The sequence below is a fragment of the Antedon mediterranea genome, chromosome 6 (genome assembly GCF_964355755.1).
Source record: "Antedon mediterranea chromosome 6, ecAntMedi1.1, whole genome shotgun sequence".
NCBI lineage: Eukaryota > Metazoa > Echinodermata > Crinoidea > Comatulida > Antedonidae > Antedon > Antedon mediterranea.
The window spans coordinates 9,069,032-9,092,843 of record NC_092675.1 but is presented as its reverse complement, the minus strand read 5'-3'; the positions used below and the strand labels follow the sequence as shown (position 1 = coordinate 9,092,843).

At 32.7% G+C, this 23,812-nt stretch overlaps 1 protein-coding gene across 2 annotated transcripts in view; it reads right to left on the bottom strand.

Moving 5' to 3' along the window:
- The window catches only part of LOC140052706 (NBAS subunit of NRZ tethering complex-like), a 38,022-nt gene extending 14,452 nt beyond the window's left edge, over positions 1-23,570 (bottom strand). Inside the window, exons 1-34 of one of the 2 annotated variants that reach the window (XM_072098391.1) lie at positions 23,402-23,570; positions 16,892-16,940; positions 16,679-16,715; positions 16,222-16,305; positions 15,456-15,547; positions 14,260-14,393; positions 13,814-13,893; positions 13,353-13,409; positions 12,684-12,924; positions 11,930-12,001; positions 11,616-11,744; positions 11,077-11,116; positions 10,546-10,592; positions 10,280-10,423; positions 9,843-9,986; positions 9,512-9,567; positions 9,323-9,392; positions 8,704-8,829; positions 7,887-8,035; positions 7,481-7,591; positions 6,910-6,988; positions 6,639-6,743; positions 6,201-6,337; positions 5,637-5,865; positions 5,311-5,361; positions 5,026-5,160; positions 4,760-4,885; positions 4,027-4,074; positions 3,775-3,905; positions 3,159-3,326; positions 2,895-2,997; positions 2,323-2,522; positions 1,862-1,974; positions 819-898 (exon numbers count right to left, since the gene is read on the bottom strand). In XM_072098391.1, coding sequence (XP_071954492.1) covers positions 819-898; positions 1,862-1,974; positions 2,323-2,522; positions 2,895-2,997; positions 3,159-3,326; positions 3,775-3,905; positions 4,027-4,074; positions 4,760-4,885; positions 5,026-5,160; positions 5,311-5,361; positions 5,637-5,865; positions 6,201-6,337; positions 6,639-6,743; positions 6,910-6,988; positions 7,481-7,591; positions 7,887-8,035; positions 8,704-8,829; positions 9,323-9,392; positions 9,512-9,567; positions 9,843-9,986; positions 10,280-10,423; positions 10,546-10,592; positions 11,077-11,116; positions 11,616-11,744; positions 11,930-12,001; positions 12,684-12,924; positions 13,353-13,409; positions 13,814-13,893; positions 14,260-14,393; positions 15,456-15,547; positions 16,222-16,305; positions 16,679-16,715; positions 16,892-16,940; positions 23,402-23,494 — 3,660 coding nt within the window. In that variant the 5' untranslated portion in view covers positions 23,495-23,570. Of the gene's footprint in view, positions 1-818; positions 899-1,861; positions 1,975-2,322; positions 2,523-2,894; positions 2,998-3,158; positions 3,327-3,774; positions 3,906-4,026; positions 4,075-4,759; positions 4,886-5,025; positions 5,161-5,310; positions 5,362-5,636; positions 5,866-6,200; positions 6,338-6,638; positions 6,744-6,909; positions 6,989-7,480; positions 7,592-7,886; positions 8,036-8,703; positions 8,830-9,322; positions 9,393-9,511; positions 9,568-9,842; positions 9,987-10,279; positions 10,424-10,545; positions 10,593-10,782; positions 10,916-11,076; positions 11,117-11,615; positions 11,745-11,929; positions 12,002-12,683; positions 12,925-13,352; positions 13,410-13,813; positions 13,894-14,259; positions 14,394-15,455; positions 15,548-16,221; positions 16,306-16,678; positions 16,716-16,891; positions 16,941-23,401 lie in introns of those variants that run through there. The other variant, XM_072098392.1, reaches the window with a different exon arrangement.
- Between the last annotated feature and the right edge of the window lie 242 nt (positions 23,571-23,812).

Here is a 23,812-nt window from a genome sequence, read left to right as displayed (position 1 = left end):
ACAAAACAAAGACACAAAGTGGAATGTAAATTGAACTTTATTAAAAAACAATTCATATGCTAAAAAACAGGGAGTTGTTAACAACTCCCTGCTAAAAACAATAGACATTAAGACATAGCGCTTCACCGCAGTTCGATACGCAACAAAGCAATTGCCGCCTCGTGGGTTAACAATGAACTGACCTGTCAATCACAGTGTAGTGCTCCATGGCAACATTATTTGATCGTACCGCGAAACGTTGCGCACTTCATGCATGGTCCGGTCCAGGGTATGGTTAAAAGCTTTTGTACATTGCGAATGTATTGAATCCGAGTCAGCGACGACGATGTTACGTTGTTTTCGTAAATTTTTTGAGTTTTTTAACTGTCAGTCCGGTTTTCAGACGCTAATTTTCGTGTTTTGTACTTCATAATTTGTCCGGATTCCGGAATTGGGTATTCCGGTTTTCATAATAAATTACAGTACATTTAGAATAGGGACAAATTGGGCCCTCCAAAAAAGTCCGGTTTTCCGTGAATTCCGGTTTTGGGAGAGTCCGGTATTGGGAGAGTTGACTGTAGTAGTTATTAATTATTACTTTTGACTGATTATTTATTATATATATTCAATTTCAGCCCCTCTGATTCCAAGACAATCATATTCCCATACCTCCCTTTGTCAAAAACTAACACTAGTTTTAGAGAGAATGATAAATGGAAATTCTTACAATTTGTATACAAGGACAGTTTTAGAATACGCGGACGTGCAGTTATTATGCTCTCTCGGCTCTTAGCTTCCCAGTATCCCAAAGATTTAGATTAAATAATATTAGATAATACCTTTCTTAAATCCTTGTAAGCATTAGGTGATGACCGTAAAGCCTCAGCTACCAGGTCCAAATAGTTTTCACAAAGACGCACTGAAAAGCAAACAAAATAAGTTTTATACGATTTTTTTGTCTTGTTGATAAAATTTCCTTCCAGAGGTTTAAAATAAAAGCCCATAGACAGTTCATCGGAAAAATGAATTACTTAGCGCTGTATTGGTTGAGCGTCATAATAGAGAGGTTTCGCAACCTTACGAATACGATAACGAAAACGGATACGTCACGCACACGTATTCGTTTTCGTAAGCCATAACAAAATCTGTTTCGCATGGCAACGAAATATTGAGGCGCTTCCAAAATATGACTGTGGTAAATTTTGCAGGTACGTGTTGCTTGGTGCTTGGCTGCCTAGGCCTAGCATAACATCAAAGCGAGTGAGGACTTTAAAAACTGCTATTTATCAAAATTGACTTGGCATTTTAGTAAATTACTTTAGTAAATTACTTTCAATAAATCTATAATTATATTATAATCATGAATCATTCCTGATTCAAATGCAAAATGTGAAAAATAGATCAAAAACTATACTCGTTTAATATGACTGGTGATATTCGTCAACACGAATACGCTTTATGAATATGAAATGGGGATCAGCTCAAAAGTTTCACAAATGTATGATGTATCCGTTTTCGTTATCGTATTCGTAAGGTTGCGAAACCTCCCTATTGTTACCTAATTAACCGCATTTCGTCTGTGCATGGGTATGGTACATGGTTTTTTGGATGGTACCGATACAATGAATTGTTTTAATTGGTCAATTTTGAAATTTGACCCCTTATATCTCAAAAACGCTTGCTATCCTGATCAATTACCATATTTTTAATCTGCGGAAAATTCTGGTCTAGAAAAGGCACTTTCCTTTCAGTTGGTGATTCCTCCCTGCATTTATTTTAACCAGAATAAATAAAAACAGCAAAAAGCAAAACAGTGTCTCTCTTGTGAAATACTGGATTGGAATGGCCGGCCCAATTTTTCTGTTATCATGCCTGTACATACCTTGCAATGGAAGTATTGGTACTTTGAAATCATCAAGTAAAGCGAGTGCTGCCACGAGGTCTAGTTCTTGTTGAATGATGTCTGGTATATCCTTTATTAACTGTAGACAAGACCTAATAATAACAAATTACTGATTCAATTACTGATTCATTGATTCATTCATCATTCTACTTGAATGATACAATCTAAACCAAACCTTTTACCTTCCACATATTTTGTATACAAGATTTATTACATGTTTTTATTACTGAAATGTATTCCTTGCTCATTATTAGAGCTTCCCAATTCTTACTTGCCAAACCCAGTGTTCTTGGTTCAAATCCTGGAAGTGGCTGTAGATTCGTATTCTAATTCTTATGGCAGAAACAATACCACTACAAAAGCCTCAGAAACTATTGTGAGAGAGGTTTTTCTTCAAGGATCCCCTAGTTGAAGGTACGTGTGCTAAAAAGGTTCTTTACCTTGCCAAATCCATTGATGGGTCCATCAGATTAGCAGATGAGTTGAAGTACTCTCTGGCAGCTTCAACAATCAATTTGGATGAGCGCTCATAACCAATCCTGCCTCTGCTCTCGGGACCTTCTCTGGTTATACTAATAACTTCACCTGCTAGCCTAATAACTGGTAGATGATTAGAACCAAGTAGACCCTGCACATAAATCTAGTGAAGATATAAGAATTATTAAAATAATAAGAAAAATGGAACAAAATATCCATTCTAGTTTCTGGATCTGCGCCAATTTATATGCAGGATTTAATCTCATTTCATGTCCAAACACAAAAAGGGGTTCACTCTCAAAATGGACCATTTTGTTTTATCCATTCCAAAAACAGTAAGCGTCATTGGTTTGGAACCATGCTTCCATCCGTCGGTGTAAATATCTAAAAGCAATTTATGTCACACTAAAATCTCACCTTTTTCAATTGCTGGCCTTTTAGCGTGAGACATTTAAGTTTTATTATTATTATTATCATGCAAAAAAAATGTCAATTTATTTTAATATCGTTAGTTAATATTTGGTTTTTTTTTTACCTCATAGCATGTCTCTTGTTTTATACAATTGTAAACATTTCTCTGCAGATTTAGAAGATCTTCCAACAACTGATGCCACTCTTTTTGATCTGGTAAAATTCTCCTGTTTAATGGTAAAAAAGTACTAAACTTAGAAAGTAAATGAAGGGAGCAATACATAAAAATTCACTAATGTATGATACAATATACATTGCATCAAAAATTCAAACTAATTTTTGGTGTTTAGTCATATACGTTTGTTTATACCTAATGATAGTAACCTACCTTTTAGCTGCTAGTCTTGTCATCCTTATCATAAGTAGCTTAGCTTCTTCTTTGTTCTTTTCAGTTTCCTTTAGAAATTGTAGCGGCTTCTCAATTTCATGTCTTTGGAGGAGTTCTTGAGCCTCCAGGTGCTTATCAAGTTTATCAATGTCACTTCCCTTACTTCTTCTAATGAAAGTATAATAAAATCTTTTATTTGAGGATTTGTAAATTAAGGACACCATTGAATTTTAAAGATTGTTCTATCAAGCTAAATGAATACTACTACTACTACCCCAAAATTATAAAAGTTGCTATATAAATGTATATATATTTTTACACAGTACACAGTGGAATAGTCGTGTAAGTTCCAATCCAAGCATAGTGTGTTGTGCTTGTGTATATAATTAGTATTTTATTTGTTATTTGAAGTAAATTGGATTGGATATATGGATTAAAATGAAAAGATAACATTAAATTTGATTAAATGAATATTGTTTTTTTGCAGTTAGAAGTGGTATATGTGAATTAAATAGGTTCAAAGCATGTATTGTTCTTGGCTCATCTGCAACATTAAAAGGGCAATTGGCAGGACACATTCTAAAATGTCTCCTTAGTTAGGCTTGAACATGCTTACTTTAGCTTGGTGGGTATACAGTGAGCAATCTGTATGGCAATATTCAGCTGGTCAGTTCTTTCACAAGCATACAGTGTACATAAAATTGCTTCTATCAAAAATGCTGAATCACTGATAATTGGATTGGAAACCTAGAAAAATAAAAAAAAAGAATATATTACCACTTTCTGACTTCCACTACAATAATAATATAGTAAAATCTTTTGTTTACAGAATACTTGCATTTTAACTAAACAATGTAATTCTACATACCCCAGGTTTTGAATTTTCAAAAATCAATTTGCATAATGTTAGATCCTCCTAGAAACAAACAAGTTTTATTTATTAGAAAGAAGTCCGTAAACTTAAGCAGAATAAACATAGTATTGTGTTAATGAGAAGTGCTGTTGCTTTCTCGGTTTCTATAATAATTATAATAGGTGATAAAATCTAAAAACCCCTAAATTATTGGTCTGTCCCGTATGTAAAATTTAAGTGATTTGGGAAAAACTAACTTTGGCCATGTCTATCAGGTACTCTTTTGTTAATTGATTTAAGTGATTTGGCAGAAACTAACTTTGGCCATGTCTATCAGGTACTCTTTTGTTAATTGATTTAAGTGATTTGGCAGAAACTAACTTTGGCCATGTCTATCAGGTACTCTTTTGTTAGTTGATTTAAGTGATTGGCAGAAACTAACTTTGGCCATGTCTATCAGGTACTCTTTTGTTAGTTGATTTAAGTGATTGGCAGAAACTAACTTTGGCCATGTCTATCAGGTACTCTTTTGTTAGTTGATTTAAGTGATTGGCAGAAACTAACTTTGGCCATGTCTATCAGGTACTCTTTTGTTAGTTGATTTAAGTGATTGGCAAAAACTAACTTTGGCCATGTCTAGCAAGTACTCTTTTGTTAGTTGATTTAAGTGATTGGCAAAAACTAACTTTGGCCATGTATATCAGGTACTCTTTTGTTAGTTGATTTAAGTGATTTAGGAAAAACTAACTTTGGCAATGTCTATCAGGTACTCTTTTGTTAGTTGATTTCGTCTTCCTTTTTGACGCTTTTCACATTGGTCTACAAAACTTAGAATCCACTTGCGGTAATTTTTGACAAACATATCATTAGTTGACTGGAAAATAAATATATTACATGAAATAATATGAAATTTCAATATTATCAATATATTCGAGTTTAATATTTATTTTGTAGTTTAGAAATGTGGTGTCACTTATTTAACCAGCATACATAGTTTAGAGAAAAAATTCCAACCTTTGACATGAAAAGCTTTATCTTGTCTAAATCTGACATGTTTTGTAGATAAGACAATGACAGTGCAGTGTTTGTCTGGCATTCATATACCAACATCGATAAAGTCTGCAGGTCATCATACACTCGTTCTAATCCCTGAAATAACATGAACAAAATGCTTGCTACTTTTAATCATTATATTGTTGTTTAATGTAGTTGACATAAAGGGTAAAAATAATTAAAACACTCATATTGTTAGTAACTCAAAATAAACAACATTTAAAAATCTTAATCATAAATGTTTACCCTAATTTGACCACTTATCGCAATGTTTAGAAGATCAAGAGCATTGTCCACCTGGAATCAAATAAAAAAAACAATTCTACATTCTAATATTTTTCATCAGTACTTCCTATAAGTTGGAAACATGATTGCTAGTTGAGTAATCCCAAAGCCATTATGATTTTACTATCATTCAGGAACATATCTCATAACCTTCTAATTATAGATATACAGTCTGTACAGTTTTAGTAAAAACAAAATCCATTCTACTCCCATTATCAGATTGGGTAACCGCCTAAAATTGCTCAACCTCTTCTACGCTATAACCAAGATTATGATCACTATCCTACCTGGCTAGACAATTCTTCCATCTCTCGTGACCTCAACAGATACCAATCTCTCAGGAGATCATGTGATGGTCTAATACATCTGAACCTCTTCATATTTGCATTTTCTTCATAAAGAAATGCACCATAATCTATTGGGCTAGGATTAAGTATTGACTGACATCTACTTGACTCGGACCAGTCTTCTTCACGATGATTGTACTCCTCCCATTCTACTGCTCTGTTCTCTCCACTTTACAGAGATAAAAAAATGTAGTTCAATAGGCAAATTATGCTTCACACCTACATAAAGAGCATCATTATTTTAACTAATACAGAGTAGCTTTGTGTCAGGGAGAAAGTAAGTCAGATTGTTTGCTTTACTCTGATGTATCTGTCCTGAATTCTCAGTGCTTTGAGTGGGATTATTTGGTTCAAGTTCAACATGAGAATTTCTTTGCTATGTAGTAGTAGGGCAAGCATTTGATTCAGATAAGGTCATTGTTCAATTTATGACTTTATAAAATGCATTGAACCATATCCTTGGCACAGGCACACATGTTAAACAAAATAATTAAGAGTGTATACCATATAACTGGAAACAGACTTTGATAGTCATGTGGGGGTGTAGTCTCTGGTATGCTACCAAGAATAAGTAAACGATGCGGCAGAAGATCACTGCCATGATAGGTGAAGAGGACATGCAATGCTTCACAGTCAGAATTCTGAAAAGGCGCAATTGCAAGAAAAAGAAACATTATTGTAAAACAAATATGACCAATTAAATAAAAAAAAAAATAAAATGTTACCTAAAAGCCACAATCACAATTTAAATCCACATCATAAGAAAAAAAATCACTAAAAACCCTCTTCACAACGTATACTTCAATCACCATTAAAATTACTGAAAATATTACTAACTTGTACTACCCTCTTTCTCAGAATCGCACAACAACCAGGAATTTTGTATGGTGTGTTTTGTATTATATCAATCAACATTAACAACAAAATTCTTAGATAACATACTTGCGCATAGTCCAATGCTGCTTGTACTATATTTTTCGTTCGAAACTCAGCAAAAAAATCCTTATCATATTTTCCGAGAGCTGTTTCACCCCCTCCGAGGATAGCCTTTTGATAGAAACAATTATAATTTATTTAGAAGTAGGAGCAGATACAGCAATTTAAAAGCCAGATGATGCATGCTTTGAAAATACTTAATTAACAAACCCATTTTTTTGCCTTACTTTTGACTATAAAACTAATATGTGCAAAAAAAGAGAAGCTGATCTATTACCTCATACGTTTTAAGGCGGTCTACATACACTAGCAGCTTGATGCGACAACGACAAATATCTTGTTGTTCAAAAGTTAACCTATAACAGTAAAAACATTATTATTTCAATCTGTATGAAATCACTTTACATCAAAATAGTAATTGCAATTCATTTTGCTTGGCATAATTAAGACAATAAAAGACAATAAAACTACAAGAAAAATACATCAAATTCTACAAATACTATAGGCCAATGATAAAATTCTGTAAAAACAATTACAGTATAGAGTTATCGTAGAACATTTGAATTATACATATGAATGCTATTTATGCAACAAAGGACTTCCTAGTTCTACATAGATTGACATTTGGGGTCATAGTCTAATTCCAGATCTATTTAAATTGTATAAGTAATGTAATGGATGGGTGGGGTCTTTCATAATATTATTAACTTTTATTAAGATACATGTAAATCAGTGAAAATGGCGTTAGATCTGTTCCAATGATGGTCCCTACTGTATATTTTTCTTAACTTTTACAGAATACCACAAACAAACAGGATGGAAGTTGGGCTGTTAGTTATCTTACTTACTTGGAAAAATTAATCTTTTCAAGTAAACATTCTTCTTTTCTCTTAATTCTTTCTTCCATCGAGTCACTACTGTTATCCAAATCATCATTATTTTCATCAACTTCTTGAAAACTGCAGTATGTCAAGTAAAAGATAAATAAATGTTTTCAGTCTTAACCTGTTCTGCACAGTTTATAGTACTGACAGTCAACAACCAAATACAATGAATGCTTCATGTAAGATTCAAGCAATACTATACTTCATCACCTTTTTGTGGCTAAACTTCATGGGGTCATAACAAGTCACATAGGACATTAAATTATACTATGATTTTAAAGAAGGTGATGTAGTAACTTTTTGTTTTTACTTAAGATTTAAATATGGTATTCCAAGAAGGAATAATAAATTAAATAATCGATAGCAAAACCTTTGATATTCTTTGGTATCCATGTCTATCAAAGTCGTGATGTTAGTGCGACTTAAACCATAGTGCAAGAGCTCTTCTGCGGCTTCCAAATTGTCAGGAACTCTGGTAATGCACTCCTTCAGAACCCATGATTGCTTTTGAACTTTATTCTAGAATTTAACAGAAATAAGTTAAACATGAAATTTAGTATAAACTTAATATAGGGATTCCTCTAAATATTGTTATTGCGTTTCGTTTGGTTTATGGGAAGAATTTCAAGGAGGGGTTCTATCTGTATATAAATTAAAATTGATTTTAAAACAAATAAAATATGCGAAACTGATTTATCCGAACATGATTTTTTTAGGTCTGGGAGATCAACAACAACGCAATTATTAGATACAGTAGAACATTGGTCTAAACTTTTAGCGTGATATTGATGTGGATTATTAGGACCTTCAAAAGGCCTTCGATTCTGTACCTTACATAAGACTATTAAGGAAGGTTGAAGCTTATGGTATTTCTGAAAATGTCTATAATTGGATCCAGGATTTTTTAAAGGGTAGAAGACGAGTAATGTTAAATGGGACTCTGTAATATTGTAAATGGCCGGATGTAATAAGTGGTGTTCTGCAAGTGTGCTATACAGTAATTAAAAAAGAAGAAAGGAAAGAAAGGGTCATACAATGTATTTAGATTGTTAAACGACCGATAAACATCAAGCAAGTATCCAACCGGACTGCGTATAGGGTCTTAAATCAGTCTTTAAATTTAGTTGTTTTAAAGACAAAAGAGAACATATTTTAATATATGTTAAAACATCTGAAAAACTGCTTACTAAGTAATCATAGATAGAAGCCTTTGAGACCCTATTGTTCCTCCACTGATGTTGGTAAACCTTGTCTGTGTCTAGGTTATATCGTCGGCCTAGGATCAAGGCTTCACCATATTCTTCATTCTCAATCTATAAAAAAACATCAATTTTACACCTTATACACAGTATCTATATATTAACGCTACTAAATTTGTCTTGTAATTTAAAGTATCCCCTCCGAAACAACTGAATAGTACGTGAAAAAAAAACACTGAAAAAAGGCAAAAAATAAATCTCAGCAGCCATGTTTCGTAAGTTGTTACGTCACATCAACTACGGAACCTCCTCTTTTGTGAACTGCCATGGCCATCTACAGATCGCCATATTAAAACAGTGTTTAGTATTGGCAGCAGCCAACCATATCGACTGATCTTGTCGTTGAAGTTTTACTTAATTACACTAGGGAAGAGTGAAATTTCTACAAATGTATCAACATTATTTGTTGATTTAACAAAGACAATATAAAAAACAGTCATTGATAAACCACATTAATGAGGATTGTTACTGTGTTGAAAACAATGTTGTTGATCACATAGCAGAGTGCGAGATTTATGAAGATAGTAATGATAATTACAAAACAAACCTTTCTAGCAAAATACTCAGCCGGAGTTGTTTTCTTAAGTTGCAGAAGGCGATAGGTTCTAGTAACTAACCTGTAAATAAAATAAATTGACAAACTGTTTTAGAATTTGAAGTTAAACTTCTTTGATGTCATGGCAGTATATTAGGTTCAAAATACATTTAAACAAATGGCACTTTATTGCTTTCTTACTTTGGTTTTTTTCTTGGTGGCTGAAATCTTTCACTTTCAGTTACAAAATACATCATCTAAATTTAAAAAATACAAAAATAATAAATAATTATATAAAATCAATTTATTTCATCCTTATTTTAAAAAGAATAAGTTTAATTATTTTGATTAAGCATAGAATTAATGTTCAGACGTTGAGACAATGAGAAATTTTTAAATGTTAAAAAATTGTATTCCTCTTGTAGGAAGAATACATTTTTTTTAAATCTTGAAATATATTTGTGAATGTTATCAGGGAGTTGTTAACAACTCTCTGGTTATATAAACATTATTACTACAAATGTTATCTTACTCTTTTAGACAGGTTGAGACCCCGTTTGATGTAACCAACATTCTCATCTTCATCATCTTCAGCTTCATCTTCTTCAGCTACAAACTCCATCCTACCAGATAGGCTGTCATCTCGTGGTCTCTTGGTACCAGACACTGCTTCACACTGTGATTCCATATTTTAAACATCATTAAAATTAAAACAACTTTACAATGAAGAATATTAACAACAGTATCAAAACTTGTTGTTGAAATAGAAAATTGCTTCTATTGTGACTGTAACTTTTGATAAGATAAAAAAAAAACCATAAACAGCCATTAAAAGACTGCTGTCATTATAGTTGAAATCTTTTTATTATACATTTTGTACCCGAAACTGAACATCAACTAGTACAAGGAACGTCCGTTTTTGGAAACAAATCATTAAAATGAATATCTGCAGAAAAACTAGAATTATACCTCAAGTGCAATAAAGGCTTCATTAAATGCTGGCAAGACTTGTGGCATAGGATGCATCCACTCATGAGACTCACCAATCAGGTTATTCATACTATTTGCAGAAGTTATTGTAACATTGCCGTTACACCAGGCTAAAATCAATGCCTTTAAGTAGATATAAAGAAGTGACATTTTTGTTATTATTTATTTGAAATGTGAATCCAAAATATAACTAGTATTCTTTTATTTTGTAACAATTATGTATTAAAAAAAAATCATAATCTTACAGATTTAGACCAAAAGTTGATATCTGAAAGACCTTGTCGAGCTGATTCTGCAAGAAAAATTCTTTATTATTATATTTATTATTATATTAATATTATATATGTAAGAATCCCTATTAGTGATTCTATGTATTTACGTAATGCAACTGTAGTATTGTATTGTTGAACGATCTCCTAATTTAAATAACACTAACACGCACTGTATATAGCCTGTTGTTTGCCGTGAAGGAGTTTAGTTACCTGTGTTCTTTATCCTGTTAACATGCATTAGAAGGACTACTTTGAATTAACAGACGGCTTAATGTGTTCAGTATTGTGAGAAATAAATGGAAACACGACTTGCAACTTATGTTTTCTGTGTAATTCAAAATCCTTGTCTTATAAAACCACTAAGCAGTCAATACCTGTATAATATATTTACTTGCTTTAAGGAAACAGAATTAGGTTGTAAAAAGTTTTATTTTATTATTTGTCAAGAGCTAGCAATTTCATCAAAACACTTTTAAATACTGAGCAACCTAAAAATGTTCTTACCTTTACTAAAAGTACTCTCTCTTCTTGAGATGCTTTCAGTCTAAGACAAATGTTTAAACACAATTTCATTTAAAACAAACAATTAGTGAATATTATCAAATCTCAAATTTAAATAATAATTTATTTATTAATTTTTTTAATTTCTGAAGCTTTAAGTAATGGACAACACATTGAGATCTAACTTATTTTTAATAATTCACTTCGTTACGTGTTTAGAAGAGAATTTCTCATCGTACTTGTACGACACAGGTTGGTATTTCACAATGTATGTGGCAATTGGCGTGTGTGGCCGCAGCATTGTCTCAGATTAAACATGTCCATGAATAAACTACATCTATTAATACAAATTTATGTCCCATAATTATCAATTTTGTTAATAGTATCCCAATTATAGGTAGTCTAAAAAGGGCCAATCTGGGAAAAAATGTTAAACAAATGTTTCCAAATGTTATATAGGGTCTATATATCCACAAAAAAAAAAGATAATGATGATGATGGTGGCAAAGTATATATGGTTTTGTATTTTAAAACGTTCTTACCTGCTCCTCTACTGGCCAATATATTTTTCGTCTAAGAGATGGTAGTTGCCATAGTGACAGAGCACCTGACCAATGTAAAGCTGCTAAAACCGATTCATTTTCTGATAAACTTAGTTTACAAATACCATCCTACAAAGAAGAATCATTTGTTAATAACTAGAGGGTATGTACCAAGCACTGAAATTTGTCCTTTTTTTATGTAAATTTGCAGTTTTTTTTTTCATAATTTCTCAGTGCTAAAAGACCAAAAAGAACTTGATTGAAGCAGGTAATTAAATGCATAGTTGTAACAAACAAAATGTGCTGTGTAATACCTGTTTTGTCTGTCCTCCTAGTAATCCAGAGGTTCTCATTGCATTCTTCATACCTAGAGACATTCTTCTTGCCTAAAAAAATACATTTATGTATAATTAATACTAATAATTAACAACTCCACTGCAACTGAACATGGACAGGAAAACATGCTAAAAGCAAATTAGTAAAACTTGAATATAGAAGGCATTTAATATTAACATAGGTCACAACTAGAGGGTACTCTGAGAGTACAAACCTCCACCTACTGTAAAATTCCCCTACATAAAATGTTCCCGGAAAATATATATATAATATATTTTTTTTTTTATTAGTTGCAAGTGTAAATAGGCTAACTGCACACTACAAAGTTGTTGGTGTAATGGTTATGTATCCAGCCTATCACACTTGAGATCGCTGGTTCAAGCCTGCTGTGTTTTTTTTATTTTTTTATTTCTGTTTTTTTTGTGACCCTTCAAAATTTAACCACAATTGTATGATGAGTCATTGATCATTGTGGCTAAGTTTGGTGAGAATCGGATAAAAACTGTGGTCTCTAGGCAGTAAAATAGTTTTTTGTTAGTTGTGACCTTGACCTATGACCTTTTCCCTCAAATTCGAACTCGTCCGAGCTTTTGGGGCATAGATCATTGTGGCCAAATTTGGTGAGAATCGGATACAAACTGTGGCCTCCAAGCTGTTGACAGACAGACACACAAACAAACATACAGGGGTGAAAATATAACCTCCTTGGCGGAGGTAATAATAGTTACTTACAGTACTAATTTGTGTAGTGAAATCGGTTAACGCTTGGAAATGCGGATGACCTGACAATTTTCTCCATGCCGTGATACCATGTGCTTGAGCCTGCGATACTTCCCTGGTATCTGTCTCAAGTATGTTTGAACTTCCTAGGATTAGTAGAGAGTGCTTTTTATCAAAGGTAGCCGTGGCTACTCCTTGTGGACATCCACTGATGAAGGAGTAGCTGTAGTTTTTGATATAGTCTCCTGTAATGCTGATGGTAGTAAACAGAAACGTACATTCTCATTTATTATGAAAATAAAAGAACAGCCAATAATTACTATTCTTTTAAAAGCTATAGAATATATTAAATTAATTCAATCATTACACATTCAAGATATATATCTATATCTATATATAATATCCGTTTCAGCTAAAAGTAACAATTTGTAACCAGGTTCTCGTAGTGTTCCAGAATTGGGATCCTGATTGCCCCCAAAATGGAGTAGTCCTTGAGCATATCTATCTGTGTTTTCAATTTGGTAAAGATATGACAATAAGTTTTGAGTATTAATCCTGCTAACAAACAAACTGACGGACACACATGCGATCGACTACATAACCTCCCTGGCGGAGGTAATAAAGTAAAATGTTAAACTATATCAATTACATATAAAAAGTACAAATAAATCATGAAATTACCTTATAAGGTAACTTTGAAGCCTTCCTTGATAGTTAATTGCAAGCAATTCAGTGGACCTGTTGAAACATAGAGTAAATTTCCTTGAATTCATTTCATTGAGCAAATTCACACAAAACCTGATGTTTTAAATTTCCGAAATTACTCCTACACTTTATTAAATAAAAATGTATTTAATCTGGAAGAAAATTGTTATAAATTAAATATTGATCAGAAAAGAACAATTTATTTATTAAATAATGCTACTCCATTAAATACTTTGGTATATGACCAAATGTTGATTGTCTTTATAAGGTGTAATCATTCTTGCATCTAAAGCTCTGTCTACACATCAAACTTTCTGTGACAAACAAATGTAATGGACATGATGATGTCATATCACTACCATATTTGGGCACATTTCTTTTGTCAAATTAGTTTGATAGTGTAGACAGAGCTTAACATTATAAATAATAGTACTAACCATTGTGTATCATCTTTACAGTCAATAAATACAAGTGCACATAACGCCTGGCTAAGATCAACAATTTCAGGAACCGCAACCTAAAATGAGTATTACAATTGATTTGTAAACATTACCAACTGAAAATCTCTTTTTAGTGATATTCAGACTCTTGATCGAGAGTACCAATTAATTCCTAGTTCAAATTCAAATTCTTTCATTGCAATCAATTAATTGACCATCCTAGTAGAAATACATTTTCTAAATGAGCAATATGAAATAAAGTATTTTATTTATAGGTACATACTGTACTGTAGTAAAAAAACATTGTTTAATCTTAAAATGATTATCATAAAAAAAATGAAATATTATTTTATATGCTCATTCAGAAAACTATTTTTAGACTAAGCTGGCAAAACATTAATAAGTATAGTAATAAGTAGTTGCATCAAAAACTTAAACCTTACCGTCTCAATTGTGAATAGTTTGTTTCCAAGAAGATCAAAGCCCATAATGTGACCGTAGCTAGTTGACATGGCAACAAATGTAGAATCAGCACTCCAAGCAAGCTTGCGGAATTGAGGGTATGTATCTTTGGGAACTAGGAAATATTACATATTATCAATAGTTTGATATGAGGTGTTGGTTAGTTGATCTTGGCCTAATGTGGATAGATCAAAGCTTGTTGGTGAAGATTATAACAAAACATGTTTATCTAAATCAAAAAGTTTTGCTGAAGCATTTTAAGGACCTTGGGGTAATCCGTGATTATCGTTTAGAAAACAAAAACAAAATAATACTTTTTATAAAAATACAACATTTCAACAGATGACAAAAAACAATAACAATATAGTAATAGGAAAAAAAAGGTGTAATAAATAAATAAAAACTAGACTATAGCTAGCACTGTAATTGAAGTATGGGATTATACTGCCATAATTGCTAAGTTTAAATCTATCCATAATATCGTAATCAACCAAACACAGTCGTTCTTCATTGAGATTCTATAATATCATTATACAGTTTTATGTACAGTACAGCAAAAAATTACTGCAATGTTCCAGCTTCGTTGCTATGCGGTAGATATATTGTTTTAAATTGCGAACCTACAAATGCATTGTTTTTTTATCACGATAAAAATACATTTTTTTAATGCGATCCTACGAGAGGCATTGTTTCAACACACTATCCATCACAATGTAAACACCAATGTTATCAATGAATCAAGAGGACAGCAGTTACACCCGTTATATTTATTTAGCCTAGGCCCAGAGTCTAGCTTCAATGTAAAAAAAAAATAAACAATTAAAAAGTACCACGCACCCTACACCTTTGAGGTCGTAATCTAACACAATGCAGTAGCCAAAACAGACACCTATAGCTTAGGAGCTTAGGCTAATCTAGTTTGTTAGAGAAACACTCGTAGAACAAAATGGAAAGATAAGCATTTTTATTAATATTTAATATCAACCGCAAGGCTTTAGGATGTGCCTACTTCCTTAGGATTATCCTCTTTGATAGCTGTCGGGAAGGCATAGCAAGACAAACCCTCGTAATATTGCGTGTGTTCGCAATAAAAAGACAATGCCCTCACATAGGCTATAAAGGGTTATGTATGGGAACGAAGCAGTTATTAATAGCTGTACTGTAGCTAAATTTTTACCTGTACTTCTTCCTTTGACTGCAGCAAAGTTGTCTCTCTCAACATGTATTTCAATTGATGTTTCTTGCAATACTGCTAGCATCTCACCTACACTATTTAACAAAAATATACAACAAAAGCTTTTAAAATATTTTTCAGTAGTATAACTGTAATGTTTATCACTTGCTAAACCCAGGGGCCATGGAGCTCAATGGAGCAGGAACCAGATTAAAAAATACAATTCAGTAGTAAGTAAACAAATTACAGTACCATATGACCCAAGTGTAATGCCCCCTATGTATTACCTCCGCCACAATGGCGAGAGGTTTCTACACACATTATGAAGTTTTTGTTTGTTGTTAATCAAAAGTACTTTACTTTTAAACTTATACTGGTCTTGTTCCAATAATAAATGATTATATTTTTTTCATGTATATTCCTGATGCGTAAAAAGATTTGTTGTAACAAAATGGAAAGTGATATTAATGTGAAAAAATCCGTCTGCTCCTCAAATACTCTCTTATCATTGGCCAATTTATAGCATTTGTTACCCAGACGTGTGAAACTCGACTAAAAGCCCGATTTCCTTAAGTTGAACTGCAAAATTCTTTTATCAATCAAATTTGAATAGCTCGAACTAGACCTTTTTTAAGTCGAGGTTTGAACTAAAGTTTGATTTAAGAATTCAGGCGTTAGGTTCTTGTGTTTTATTATAAAAAGCTTAAGAGTTATTTAATTAGTAAAGTATGATTACAATAGGAGACAACCAAGAAAAACATAGGCCTACCTATCAATAGCAACTTGCCATGCTAGACGAGAACTAATAACCTTTAATAGTGATTGAGGAATAGAAGCAATTGATGGAAGTGATCTACAGTATAAAACAAAGTGTAAAGTGTAAACTAAACATAATTATTATAAACAAGCCTAAAAAGTGGTTTAACTTCTTAAAATTTTTTCATATCGATTTTCGGTTATTTCATAATTCACAGTTTCCAGAAAAAAGTACACTAAATAGTTGCCAGGAACTTACGTTAAACAAAATTAACAAGAATATGAGGAATATTAAAAAAAAATGTTTTTAATGATAAAAAATTAACATAATGTATGATTTTGAGCTATATTTAGATCATCAAAATGAAGACACTAGTGACCACTGGCATTGAACAATTTATGAAACTAACCCTCTAAAATAATAGGATACAATAAATACTAAAGGTTAATAAGTTGTTAATATCCAATACCTTAATGCTTGGCCTCTGACCCATGACCACATGGACTCTGTATAAATAAGAAGATAAAATAATGTTTTTAATCTGACGTTCGTAATGTTTAATGTTTAAAGTTGGCTTAACTAGAATATTGATTGAGCTAAATATAATGTTTTCATTCATCTAATATCGCTATTGGTAACAAAGAAAGCTATAGTAAAACATTTAACATTTTTAATTAATTACTTGGTTTTTCTTGCTCTCCATCTTTTATAGAAACATCAGGACTTCTACTCTGTGAAAACAAAATAGAAAATAAATGCATGTGACATAATAAAATGTATGTGGTTACATTTTGACCAAAGAACTCAACTGCTCACCATATCCCTTTTACACTATCACCGCCACAGCAATGTAACTCCGCCGAGTATACTGGGCAGTTAAACGCTGGTGTTGTGGTTTTTATTGACTGGTGTAAATCAAACCACTCTGATGTGCTCTATGTGGGGTAAAACAAAGTTGAATGTTTTCCAGTGTATCTTCTCAAAGTGTAAACAGTTTCTGTGGTCGAACACCGTGCTGCTAAAGGTTATTATTAGTCACTGAGTTGATTGATGTAGAGTAAATGGGCGCAACTCGGGTTCATCTCCTCTTTTTGGCTAGTGTAAATGGAAATTGTCTATGAGTTCAACTTGTATTCCTCTCCCAGTCGATACAAGATAACTTGCAAACAAAAGCAAGTATGTATTTAAATTTTTTATGAAATTACTGTGAAAATACGCATGCTTTCAAAAGTAAAAACACACAATACAACAGTAAAAAGATAGGAAACTGTAGTGTTCTGTTAACGTATCATTGTGCAATTCTTCCTTTTTAATATTGTATTTTTAATAGTTTTAATAATTTTATGATAAAAGCTATTAATCTGTATTACGTATTATACATAACCTAGCTTTTAATGTATATTTGTGTAATTTGTTGTAATAGACTGAATTTGTATAGTATAACTTTTTTTTATATTTTCATGCTAGTTTTAAATGTACTTCCATTGATATTATGAACAATAAAATAATAACAGTATCAGTTGGCATTCGAAAATAAATTGTGTGATAGCAGTGTAAAGCTGCTGTATGTGAAATAATAATTTGTGTCATGCTTATACTGTAACTGCAAACATAACTGACTTTTATTGGAGTGTATTTTGCTCAGCAAGTTGGGGTTTTTTTCAAATTCAATTCAATTCAATAAACTTTATTGTCAAACTCATGAATGGCTTGAAACTTTGGCTGAAAGTACACACATTAAAATTGTCTAAAAACATTGTCGCACAAACAGTAAAAAAGAATAAAATCACATAAAACTGAGAACAAGATGTCATATAAAAAAGTTAAAAGAGGACACAAAAAATACAAATTGAGTTAAAAATACAGCTAAGATACTTATTGTGGTTATCTTTTCAACATTAAATTAAAATGCCTCATAGCAGATGGGAGAAAGGATCTACGTAGGCGTTCAGTGTTCCAGCAGCGAGGATATGTAATGCGCCCAGACCGGCTTAACGTAATGTACTGGTTAAGGGGGTGGCTAACATCTGACATAATAACTTTAAGTTTATTTGTAAGTACGTTGAATGTTAACAACTTCATCTGATTTCTTAATATCGTTTCCTATTATCTTTTTGGCAGATTTACTTATTCTTTGTACTTTTTTCATGAATTGCTGGTTTAAATTGTTGAACCAACCTATTGCATTAAAAGTTAAAATAGATAAAATAACAGATTCATAAAATAAAATCAAGATTCTATTGCACACATGACATTTCTTTAATCTTCTCAAAAAGTACAGTCATCTATATATAAATTTACGTAAGGGCAAAATTCGGTAAATCGCGCCTTACTTCTAGAATTTTTACTCGATGGTATATAAAGTTGGTTCGTACTTTCGGTACTGATTTTAACCACCTGATGTAACCCTGTTTACTAATTAAATTAAGTTAGATAATTATTTATTGACGATTAAAACGAATTTAGGTTCAACGATTTGCCCCAAATAGGGGTGTTTTCCGATCGTGGTATACACTGTCTAATGGATGTTCATCTTGAAAAATACCCGCCACAAAAATGCGAGGAGGCTTCGCATTTTCCTATCTCCTCCTACGATAATTGTTTTTAATAGCTGAAAACCGGTTGAACAGTTCGAGTACAGCATCATAATGTTGAAGACAGGCCGATTTTTAAAAAAAAATACTATTTTGATACATTTAATATACGTTTTTACAAATGTATTGATTTGTGATGAATGGAACATTCCAAATTATTTGGTTTAACCATAGAGGTTTAGATTTATGGGCCCCCTTGGAGAATAAACATAAATAGTATTGCAATGCTGTACAATACTGTTAAGGTATTAACCACTTTTGATCGCAATTTGAATCGCAAATTTCTTACTGTGAGTGTTGGTACTGTTAGATGTAATATAAAAATATATAAAAATAAACTTTATTACTGTGAGTGTGGGTAGGCCCTACTGTTAGATTATAAACATATAATATACAAATAAACATTCCAAATTATTTGGTTTAACCATAGAGGTATAGATTTAGATTTATGGGCCCCCTTGGAGAATAAACATAAATAGTATTGCAATGCTGTACAATACTGTTAAGGTATTAACCACTTTTGATCGCAATTTGAATCGCAAATTTCTTACTGTGAGTGTTGGTACTGTTAGATGTAATATAAAAATATATACAAATAAACTTTATTACTGTGAGTGTGGGTAGGCCCTACTGTTAGATTATAAACATATAATATACAAATAAATTAACGTTATTACTGACAGTTGCTTCTCAACGTTTGTATTACTATTAATTAATAATTTAAAAATATATAAACGTCGTAGTGGTGTATCGTTACATGTACTTTACTATTTCAATCGACTATGACAGTGAGAGTTTTAACAAAGTACCGTATTAAATTGTAAATGTTTTACTGTATTTAGTGGTATATTATTTATAGGCCTATAACACATTTAAAACAATATTTCGTTACTGAGTGGAAGAATATATTTTAAAATGTTTCCTCTTTGTACCTATCTTCTTCCCCCATCCCTCAACTCTTAATGTTACATACAAAACACAAATTGGGTTTGTTTAAATGAGTCCAAATAAAAAAATTTGACTCATTTTGTTTCTCTCTCGGAAGTAATTCCCAGGGTGCTAATTTTGGTTGACTACATAAATCATTGTGTATATTTATTCGTTTCTGTAAACGACAATGTATTATAGTCCTGCGGTACGTACATTTGAAATCTCCATTTTTTTTCTCGCTGGAAATACTGTGTATTCGAGAACCATCTGTGGGCACGACCTAGATGGTACGCGAGCGAAGCGAGCGTGCCATCTAGTTTATAACAATTTGTGGTAACTAACTTAGTGTTTTCCTTCCAATTAAGTTTATCCTCGATTACTGTGCCTAGATACTTAAGCTACTAAACAACTTCCACTTCATCGTTTAATATACATAGCTTATCATGTGGTTTGATACCTTTTCTAAAATCAATGATCATTTCTTTAGTCTTGTTAGGAGTTATTATTATTAGGAGTTATCCGCTCATGGCGGATAACTCCTTGTATAACTGTCCTGTTTCATCATCTTTTTGTTTCTGTATTATTATTCTTTCTTTCTGTAATTTTTGTGTCACGCGTATCTGTAAAACTTGCAAACATAACATTTCGTAACTTTCCCAACATATCGTCATTCATATGAAGTTGTGCAGCAAACCTTTTCAGGATGTTTACAATTGCGCAACGTGACTTACGCACGATTTTATGAATTTCGCCTATTTAACATAGGTCAAAAAACATTTTAAATTGAAATTTTGCAAAAGTTTAATTTATATCATGCGCTAACTTTCTTTCTGTTGAAAAAAAATTGTGTGTTTTACACAAAGTTACATGCGCACGTGCATTTAAAATTTCAAAATGCGCAAAATTAATTTCTAATCACATTTTTACACGTTTTATGACATTTTGCGCATGTCAAAAAATTCCCACGCGGGCAAAATTATTTACGCGTAAAGTGCGCACGGAGTATGAAAAATAATTTAGACCTTTTCCACTTTAAATAACGCCATACGAACACATTGAATTGGACAATTTGCGCGTGTTTTTGATGAAAAAGTTCAAAAATTTGTCAAAATTATGCCTTTTTTCAAACAGTCGTAATTTCTAAACTAAACGATGAAAGTTATTTTCATTACATAGTCTGGAAGTTGATGAGTTGTAGATATCGGATCATGCATTAATATGGCTAACCGGACATTGTGACATTATCGTAAATATAAAATTTAGGATTTTTGTATCTTTCGTCATAGCTCATCACATTTAATAGAGCGCACTTCCACTTATCCGTTTTTCATTTTCACCCCGATTTTGATATTGTCTACCGGTAGGTCAATCAACTGTCTTTCTCATGAGTTAAAAATATTTTAATTTTTATGACATCATCATACCTAAAAATTTAAATTACGTGTGGCATTAATTTCATCTTTAAAGTAAATTTTAATCTGTTATAGCTCGTAAGAATAAAATGTGATAATCACAATTAAAACGTTTTCTGGAAGCTATTGGATTGTAGATACGAAATCATGTGAACATTTTGCCAATCGGATGTTGTGACGTCATCATATGGCCAGTTAAATAAAAAAAGTCGTATTTTCATCTTTTGTGTCATAATTCATTACATTTAAAAGAGCGCGCATCAATATTTCACGTATTAAAATTTCTTCTACACGTAAATAAAACACCTTTCATTTTAAAACCGTCAACATGTTAAAAATTGCAATAAATAGCGGGTCCCGTAATTTCACCTATTCTACACTGTATGTGAAATGGATACAGATTATACTGTGTATACTGTATATAAATCAAAATAATAAAATTCAGCAATAACAACATATCATATTCTTCAGTTCAGGTCATAAAATGCCATAATCTTTTTCTGTGTGCAATATTCCAACGTATGACGTACACGTGGCGTTTGTCGTGCGGAAAACTAACTCGTCAAAGTGACGAGTTACATGTCTAGTTAACATTTAATTTTAGATAGTTAGTTGAACACTAAGTAGAAAAACAACTGACATTATCAAAATATGACTTAGGGTCATGAATGAATTGAATTCAATTTGTATTTGTAAATTTTGGTTTTCAATTTAATTTTTAAAGTAATTTAATAAATCAAGATATTGTATTGTAAAAAAACTCAACATTTATATTATTAATAATAAATATTCATTGACCACCAAATAAAAAATATGCAGTGGCTGCATCTACGCCTAATCATAGATAGATAGATATCTACGCCTATTGACCCGATCGGGCATCCGGCCCTTGTAAACATCCCTCTTCTAGGAAAATGGTGAGAAAAGACGATGGTCAATAAAGAAGATGGTGAGTAAAAAAATACGCCGTGGCTAAAGATACGGTACTGTATCCTAACTTCCATTTGCTAAAGGTACGGTAAAATTGCATTACGTCATAACCAGCCAATGGGGTGCTGGTACGTGTGTGACGTCATCGTATAAAGACTTAGGATTTTTTTTCATATCGCGAAAACAGTGATCAACCGCATTTTCATTATGCTTCATTTATCGCTATTATCGCCGTCGTGTGTGTCAAAAACTAAATGTAGCCTACGTCTGTTATTATTGAAAAGCCAAAACAGGTTGATTTTAATTCTAGAATACAGAAAACCGTTTCAAAAGAGGCCAGGCCTACTTACTACGTACTATAACCTCATTATATGAGTTTGTTTGTGTAGGGAAAGCTGTGCCAGGCTGGGGCCAGCTGCATGTGTGCGCTGACTTCTGTTACTCAGCCCTGGGGCTACTGTCTAAATCATAGTATTTGAGGGCCCCTTTATTGTCCGCATTTGCTTGTTGTTTATGGTCACCATCTATAAAATTTAATAAAAAATATAGACCTAGGCCTAAATAGGCCGAATCAAAATAAAACCTTCATCAGCGCACACACATTCATGCAGCGTGGCGCCGCCGATAGGCATTCTCTACTGTACAGACGCGATATGAAAAAAAATCCCAAGTCCTTATACGATGACGTCACACACGTACCAGCACCCCATTGGCTGATTATGACGTAATGCAATTTTACCGTACCTTTAGTAAACAGAAGTTAGAGTACGGTACCGTATCTTTAGCCACAGCGAAAAAAATATACCAACAATAACAATGAGTTTCGAACCCTAGCCTGACGCTACAGCATCACATTGCGAAACACAGGCACTACCATTCAGCCATCCAACCTGCTTACAAAATGCACCATCATAACACATTATTTATCAAAAGTCATAGGGGGCGTTACGTTCTAGATATAGAATCTAGCTTGGATCTACGACTAGGCCTACTACTAGATAGGCCTAGGCTACTGTAGGTAGGCCTAGGCGGCGTAGTAGAGAGGCAGCCAGGTCGTAATGTAAAAAATATCAACATGGTTTACGGTTAAATAAAAACAAAACTAGCCTAGGATAGGCCTAAACGCGGCCAATTTTAAACACAGGCAAGACAAATCTAAGACTAGGCCTATATCGGGCCCAATGCATAAGACTGTCTATACGATGGGCCCGATCGTCCATGGTGGGTCCGATCGTCCATGGTGGGCCCGATAGTCTGTTTACCACCAGCCTTATTTTCATGCATGGTGGATGGTGGCTGGTTTGCCGGACTGACTTTACTACTTACAGTTTGAGACACCAAAATCTCGGGTTCTTGCGGCCAATCTGCCAACACAAATAAATCATACAAAATTGTACTTTCATCTTCTGCCTCATCCATAATAACTTATTTAAAATAGGTAGGCCCTTACTATCCTACTGTACCTAGGCTAGAGAGTAAAAGGCCCTAAAGCGCCACGAACACACCGTACCACACAGCGTTGCCAGCGATAAAATTTAAATTATGCCGTATCCTGTCTCAAATAATGCCAGATTGGGAAAAATAATGCCAGATCCCCAAAATTTGGCCCTAAACAGCGCCACCAACGGTTGTATGTCTAATAAACGTTTGTAAAACCCCAACTGACACAAAATAGGGCCTAAATTGTATCCCTATGTCGTTCAAAAATTGTATTTTTAGTTTTGTGAGTAATAACTA